The sequence below is a fragment of the Arachis ipaensis genome, chromosome B03, assembly GCF_000816755.2.
Source record: "Arachis ipaensis cultivar K30076 chromosome B03, Araip1.1, whole genome shotgun sequence".
NCBI lineage: Eukaryota > Viridiplantae > Streptophyta > Magnoliopsida > Fabales > Fabaceae > Arachis > Arachis ipaensis.
In genome coordinates this window covers 27830454-27838909 of record NC_029787.2, presented here as the reverse complement: position 1 = coordinate 27838909, position 8456 = coordinate 27830454, and the positions used below count along the sequence as shown (strand labels likewise).

Below are 8456 nucleotides of genomic sequence, written 5' to 3'. Positions count from 1 at the left end.
TTCGCATATATATTTCAAATAATTTCTGGCATAGTTCACAATATTGTCTGGGAATGAAATGTTGAGTTTATGGAGTTTAGCCATTTGAAAATTAAATTGTGACATAAAAGATGAGCATTAATCAATCAACCGTAAAATAGTATATATAAGAATACAAAATTATTACATATGCACATCTATATAGTTAAGCCATTTGAGAATTAAATTGTGACATTAAAAATAAGCACTAATCAATCAACCGTTAAATAATACATATAAGAATACAAAATTATTATATATTCACATCTATATTTAAATTTTACAAATAATACAATTAAGTTAAGACAGAAAAAAGAAAAAAATAAAATAAAAAAACACGAGGTGGTGAAATTTAAAACTAAGGTCCCACCGAGATTTGAACTCGGGTTACTGGATTCAGAGTCCAATGTCCTAACCACTAGACCATGGGACCGCAGCCATTAAATGCTGAATTTATTTGTTATATTACCTATATATCAAATTTCACCCTTAATTTAATATATTAACTTCCATAGACATTTGGTGCTTTCCATTTCAAAACACCATCTTATCAGAGTCAGACTAAAGTAAATGAGGCAAACTTCATCAGCAGGTTATGTCTGATGACGTGGCACGTTGGGCTGTTCCTTTGCATCACTTTTGGGCAAATTGGATCCGAAACGAAAGAGGCAGGTCTACTTTTGAATTTCTAATTTCGATGGTCTCTGATATATTTTTTTGACTGTCTTGTAATTTACGATGATGAACACTTGCTATCTTTTTCTCTTGCTCGAAAAAATGTGGAGTATCAGATCCCATAATGTTGTTTATCATATCATTATTATTGTACTTTGTCCCCTTATCAATGCCTCAACTATATTATATTATTGTTAACTCAGCAAATAAAAGGCAATCCTTGATTATTATCTTGGTACTATAGTATATGGTGAATATATGTTTTATTCGGATAATGTTAAAAAACAAAAAAAAAGGTTTAATTTTATGTTGTTTAATATTTATTAGAATTAATAAATATTTTAAATAAAAAAATTAATTCTTTTTAATTACTTTTTTGTTATTAAATATTTTCGGTTTTATTCTTAATCGATAAATTAAAGTATTAAAAATGGAAAGAAACATAACGCAGGCACATTGCTTGCCTTGTTGGAACATGGATTCACGAGAGGTTGAAAAAATGATGCAAATATTTTATTTTTTCTGTGCTTCAATAATTTGAGCGGCTTCCAATAAATTATTTGTTACTATTTTAGTTTCTTATCTTGCCATACAATAATGCCCGCCACCAACTACGTACATGAACTAATGTCAATGCTCTTGCTTACATGGGGGATAAAGTAAATTAAAATGATGTTTCATAGGTAAGAGTTAATGAACAAATTGATCCTTAAAAAAATAAAATATTTAAAAGGACAATTTATCAAAATAAATAATTTAACTTTCAATTTTATCAAAATACACATTTTGTAAAATAAATATCAAAATACATTTTTTTTTATAAATTATGTAAATCACGACAGGAGACCTACGGTTTACCGTAAATTACTACCCGCGATAGTGGTGTGGCAGATTGTGTGTGAATTGTATGTGAATTACAAACGTCCATAAACCGTTACACCTGTGCTGCGGTTTATGTTGATATGCAAGATGGTTAGAAATAGCGGCAGAGTCTCGCGGTTTATGTGTATATGTGTTTTTTGCTTCCAGTTTTTTAATTTGGATCTTCAACTTTAGCATAGTTTTTACCAACTTTGGTGCTTCACTCATGTCTGACATCTCATTAGTGGAAAGCCCTGACACTTGACGACCAAGGTGTGATTTTTGCTTTTTTATATAAATAAATAAAATAAAATGATTATTTCTATAAATACAAAATGGAATTGCGCATCATTTCAGTCATGGTGCTTGCGAATTGGAGATTGAAATCATCTTTTTATATCTGTCCACTGACACTTGCGAAATGAGACGCCTACAAAATAGAGTAGCGGCCATCGCAAGCAAAATGACTTCCATTAAAATATTAGGATGGATAAGGAATGATCATATTGAATCTTCCTACTTAAACAATAATAAGTTTGGATGTTTCACAAAGAGAGAGAAGGGGGTTGACAATTTATTTTTATATAATATCAAACATGAAATACATTTGTTGAATTTATAGTCAATTTAGTTCTAAAATTTAGGATTGAAAAAGTATATTTGTTAAATTTTTTTATTTAGTACTGAGTACGTACGTACTACCTGAATTAAAAGAGTTATGGTGGATAATAGATTAACTTACTAGTCTTATTTTTTAATGGTTGATCTATATAAATAGAGTGAATGCCCCATCCGACCCCTGACAATTATCTCGAAAGGACAATGAGGCCCCCAAGAAAAAAAAACACCCAATCCGGTCATTGATATTTTTTTTTGGGATTGATTAGCCCCTGTGCCAAAAAAAATAACATTGATTTTTTTTTGCACAGGGACCTCGTTGTCCTTTCGAGGTAATTGTCAGGGGTCGGATTGGAGTTTTTTTTCAAGGGCCTCGTTGTCTTTCGAAGTAATTGTTAGGGGCTATTTTGGGTTTTTCTCATATAAATATCATTGAGATTTCCTTGATCAAATGACAGAGAACTTAGCCAATGAAATGAGCCAATAAAATAAATAAAATGAAAAAAAACTAAATAAATAAACACAACATCCCCAAAAATTTGATCTTTTGATAAAATTGAAATAAAATAATAAAAAAGGTCGTTGAAAAAGTCAACAAATATATATATATATATATAAATATTTTATGTTTTTGATTACCAATTCAGCCCTTCTTCTTGCAATTGATTTAGCACCTGAAGTATGAGGAATTATTTGTTTTTGCTAGCAAAAAAAAATATATGCATCACCACTTTTTTCTTTTTCACGTTCTTCTTATATAAAAATTTTTGTTAGAACAGTATAAAAAATTTGTATATGGTACAAAAATTTTTGTACATAATACAAATTTATTGATATAATATATAAATTTTTGTACATAGCATAAAAATATTTATACATAACACAAATATTTATAAGTACATAAATTTTTACTGAGAATTTATTTTGTTGGTTTGGTCGGTGAGTCAACATTCTAGCTAAACATGTAGTTATTCAAAAATTTATGTGCTATGTAGTAAAATTGATGTGTTGTGTATATTTTGTTGGTTGGTTGTCAATATTTTAGATATGTGATTCTTTTAAAACTTCTGTGCTGTGCACCAAAATTTCTATGTTGTGCATCAAATCTTTTGTATTGTATATTTTGTTAGTTGGGTGTCTATATTCTGAAAATGTGATCCTTCAAAAACTTCTGTAATGTACATACACCAAAAAATTTGTGTCGTGCATTAAAATTTATGTGTTCAATAGTTTTACTGAACATATATAGAAAAAGAAGAAAAAAATGGCACAGTGATAATGATAATGAAGGAGGATTGAAAGAAAAAAAAGGAAGAGAAGAAATAATAAAAAAAAAAGTGCAAGGCGACAACGACAACAAAGCGGGTGTATAATAATTAATAAGTGAGACTTGATTGGACTTGGTTTAAAAAAGACTTGATTGTCTAATTTTATTGATATATGAAATTATAGATGTTAAATTAAATAAGTTAAAGTTATTGTCTCTCTAAAAGATGAGATGTCTTAAATTGATTTTTAAAAAATACAATAATAAATAAAATTATTTTATTTGTTAATTAAGTGATAACGTATCACAAAATTTAGGGCAAATCACTTATATAAGCCAGGGGGGGGAAATTATACGAATCAGCCAAATCAAAAATTTGTTCATGAATCAACCAGTCCACATTTCTATGTAGTTCGAATCACCCTACTTCGAACTTTATCTCCATGTAATTCGAATCACACTGATTCGAATTACAGACACGCACACACCCACTAATTTGAATCAACCTGATTCGAATTACACACACTGTAATTCGAATCAGGGTGATTCGAATTACACCCACGCACGTGTTCCTAAGTAATTAGAATTGGTCTGATTCGAATTACTCAATTTTTGTCTCCAGTAGTAATTCGAATTAGGGTGTTTCGAATTACTCTTGCTTCGGCTATAAAAGGAGTTCGAACCAACCTCATTCGAACTACATTTCCATTATCAAACCCCACCAAATCTCAGAGAAAACGACCCATCACGACTCTAAGAAAGGCTCGAGCAGGATATTCAGCCCATGGGGGATAATCCGGACAGACTATATCGTTTGGATGGAGTAGCTCATATAGCCGGGGTCATCAACGAAGAGGTTAGTACGTAATCTTTTTTATCAAGTAGGATTAGGTAACTTATTCGTTTGTTTATATACGTTATGTTAGTGGTTCTGATGGTAAATGACGTTGGTAACTTTGTATGTGACTAATTTTTTATGTTTTGTTAGTGATAATATTTCTGGTTTTGTTAGTGGTTTTGCAAGTGGTTTATGATAGTGGTTTTGTAACTGGTTTTGTTAGTGGTTTTGTTAGTGGTTTTGCTAGTGGTTTATGTTAGTGGTTTTGTTAGTGATTTTGCAAGTGGTTTATGTTAGTGGTTTATGTTATTGGTTTTGTTAGTCGTTTTGCAAGTGGTTCAGTTAGTGGTTTATGTTAGTGGTTTATGTTAGTGGTTTTGTTAGTGGTTTTGCAAGTGGTTTATGTTAGTGGTTTTGTTATTGGTTTTGCAAGTGGTTTATGTTAGTGGTTTATGTTATTGTTTTTGTTAGTGGTTTTGCAAGTGGTTTATGTTAGTGGTTTATGTTAGTAGTTTTGTTAGTAGTTTTGCAAATGGTTTATGTTACTGGTTTCGTTAGTGGTTTTGTTAGTGGTTTTGCAAGTGGTTTATGTTAGTGATTTATGTTAGTGGTCTTGTAATTGGTTTTGTTAGTGGTTTTAATTGTCTGGTCCATTATATGTGCAGCCCCAGCAATGCATCTCGAGCATGTGACGGCAGCAGGGCAGCGACTGGACGAGAGATACGTTCCGTACTTACAGATGGCGGGATTATACCATCTTGCGAGGCTGAATGAGAGATGGTTCAGATTGGATGAACCCCTTGTGAGTGCTTTCGTCGAGCGGTGGCGTCCGGAGACGCACACATTTCACATGCTGTTCGGGGAGTGCACGATCACACTGCAGGACATGGCATACCAGTTGGGGTTGTCGGTCGACGGACGTTATGTCAGTGGTTGCTTGACGGATTTCCAGACATACATCCAGGGTGGCCGTCCAGCTTGGGTGTGGTTCCAGGAGTTGCTTGGTGTGTTACCTCCTGCGAACCAAATCCAAAAGTTTGCAGTGAACTGCAGCTGGTTCCAGGAGACGTTTGGAGAGTGCCCTGAGGGAGCCGACGAGGAGACAATCATGCGCTATGCTCGGGCGTATATCATGATGCTGTTACGCACTCAGCTCTTTGCCGACAAGTTTGGCAACCGTATTCACATTAGGTGGCTACCCTACGTGGCTAGGCTTGAGGATATGGGTGGCTACAGCTGGGGGTCGGCAGCTCTCGCGTGGTTGTACCGGTGCATGTGCCGAGTGGCCAACAGATATGTGGTGAAGCTAGCCGGTCCGTTACAGCTACTTCAGTTTTGGATCTTCTGGCGCTTTCCTGGGTTTAGACCTGCTAGGTATGACACGTTCAGCTGGCCCTTGGCCTCGAGGTACTGTTATCATTTTTTTCTATTTCATCTAAATTTATTCTATTCCGTGTCCGCTTATAATGTTATACTATGTGTGATACCTTGCTTTCTTTATACCACCGATGTGAGTTGCAGGTGGTCAGGTCACAATCCTTCTGCTAGCGAGAAGGGACTACGAGTGCAGATATGGAGACTGAGGATAGACCTTTTACGGGCTGGGGATGTAAGTATACGAATCACGTTTTTTTAATTAAGTAACCTTTCATAGTTCGGCCTGCTCAGATCCGCATCGTCCATAGTAGTCCGGATCCTGGTGAACCTAGGACGTCCCTCACTCGCATGCCTCTTGGTGGGGTCCAGTATCACTGTCGGCCCATCGTACGGTGGCCAAAACCCTCAGGAATGGGAGGTGTGAACCCCATCCAGTATACACTGAACACCGAGCTAAGATGATACACCTGGTGGACATACGACTGCCAAGTAAGCCGTGAACAGGCACAACATGCCAAGGCGTGAGGACACGGGTAATGAAGTACCTGAAAATATCCACAGTCACATGTTTGAAACCTGAGTGAGACTCTGTAGCTACCAAGTGAGAACGAACCAGTAGGAGTCGTCTCCGAGACGGTGAACTCCGAGTTATCTCTGTTGTACAAAGTCACCGTGAAGCACCTCGCCGTCTTCAGATTGGCCTCTATACACTTCACCAGATGTTGACTGAATTGTTGTCTGGTGCCTAACTGGGCCTCTGCCTCTCTCCCCTTGCGAACGAATAATTCTGCCAACCTCCCATAAGTAGCTTTCACCAGCGAGCACACCGGGAGATTCCTGACCCCCTTTAGGATTGAATTAACACACTTGGAGATATTTGTCGTCATGTGACCGAATCTCCTACCCTCATCCCGATGCTGGGTCCACAATGAATAATCGATCCGGTTCGCCCACTCACACATGGCAGGGTCTTCAGATCGCAGAATATCAAACCAGTAATCGAATTCCACCTCAGTCTTAGCATAAGCTGCATTCACAAGAAGCCTTCTTGCGTCCTTGCCCTTGAAGGTCAGGGCGAAATTTGCTGCCACATGTTGAATACAGAATGCACGGTAGGCAGCAGGAGGTAGCCAGCCTCCGTCGGGAGCCTCAAGCGCAGCCTTGATGCCGTTGTGCCTATCTGATATAACCAGCAGACCCGGTTGCGGGGTTACGTGCTGTCAGAGATGGGAAAGAAAAAAGGACCAGGACTCCGTATTCTCACCCTCAACCAGTGCAAATGCAACAGGCAGTATGTTGGAGTTCCCGTCCAGTGCAATCGCGACGAGCAACGTACCCTCATACTTACCATACAGGTGGGTGCCGTCAATACTCACCAATGGCTTGCAATGCCAGAATGCCTCAATACATGGTGAAAATGTCCAGAAGAGCCGGTGAAAATAAGCCTGCGAATCGTCGACCTGGCCCCCAACTCGAACAGTACTCGTCCGAAGGACTGCAACAGTACCAGGCATCGTCAACTGAACTCCTAACACCCACCGCAGGAGCTCGTTGTACGACTCATCCCAATCACCATAGATGTGGGCAACGGCCTTCTGCTTCGCCAACCAAACCCTCCTATACATCGGCCTGAACCCAAAGTGTGCCGCTGTCGCATTCAGGAGCACCTTGATGCTGGCGATGCATCAGCTCTAACCATTGGCATGATGAATTCTGAGATCACATGATAATCCAGACTCCTGTGATCGCTAGAGATGGACGTCGCGAGACACGTATGTGGTCCGTTTTACCTCCCAAATATCCTTGCGCTGCCGAAGACTTAGCCTAATCAACCATGTGTACCCATTCCCAAAATCAAAACACTTCCCAACATACCGGCGATAGTCAGACTCCACCACTTTGTACTGTGCCCCGCATCGGATGCTATACGTCTTCACACTTAACACATCCTCATCTTTATCCTGAAACTGCTGACCAACCTGAAACTCTGTGAGACCTGCAGACCCCTGGCCATCTCTAGCACCAAATCCAGTAGGCTCCCCAGGAACCCCCACCTGTGTCATGGCATCCAAGTCCAAACATGAAAAGTGCGGAGGGTACTGTAAAGAAGTCGGCACAACATCCACTATTCCAACCTCTCCACCTCCACTACAGTTGAGATCAACAGCGAACGACGGGGAGCGACAGGCTTGACCGGAGGTTCATGCACAGGGACGTACGAAGATGCACCAACAGGTCTGGAGCTAAAACCGGCTACCGTGCCTATAGTTTGGGTTTTCTGGTTCGAACCCCCCGAGCTAGATACCACATCAATCAACTTTGCCAACAACTCAGGTGTCCTAACCTTGGAAAACTGCCGACGACAATGAAACAGGACCTGCAAGTCCTCATCACTCCCAATCGTGAAACAATCATACTTCACTATTGCAGCACTGAGATCGGAATGCGATAGAATAACTTGTGAACCCGTTTCACGCCTTGCAGACCAAGTTTCTGTAGTATAGAATTCACAAACTCATCATAGCTCATCGTAGGCCTGATAAAAATACTGAGAGGATCCTTATCAGTGAACTTCACACCAGATCATGTTTTCCTCTTAATCGATCATCTGTGATGAACCAACACTACAAAACTCTCCTCACTAGCCATTTTCTGACTTTAATGAGATCAATTCATGTTCACACCATATTTATACACGTCTGGCCCAGTATAATTCGAACCAACCTAATTCGAATTATACCTTGTGTAATTCGAATCAGCTCACTTCGAATTACTTAGGAATGCGTGCATGGGTGTAATTCG

General features: G+C 38.5%; 2 protein-coding genes and 1 non-coding gene across 3 annotated transcripts; 1 reads left to right on the top strand and 2 right to left on the bottom strand.

Moving 5' to 3' along the window:
• TRNAQ-CUG lies at positions 380–451 on the bottom strand. Its single transcript has one exon. It is a non-coding gene; the product is annotated as a tRNA-Gln (tRNA).
• On the top strand, positions 4951–5913 carry LOC110269422 (protein MAIN-LIKE 2-like). The gene is made up of 2 exons (XM_021117242.1): positions 4951–5684; positions 5799–5913. Exons 1-2 carry the CDS (start codon positions 4951–4953, stop codon positions 5911–5913), a joined length of 849 nt encoding a protein of 282 aa, XP_020972901.1.
• On the bottom strand, positions 6026–7168 carry LOC107632804. Its single transcript, XM_016336456.1, has 2 exons — positions 6926–7168; positions 6026–6871 (listed from the first exon to the last, which is right to left on the bottom strand). Exons 1-2 carry the CDS (start codon positions 7166–7168, stop codon positions 6026–6028), a joined length of 1089 nt encoding a protein of 362 aa, XP_016191942.1.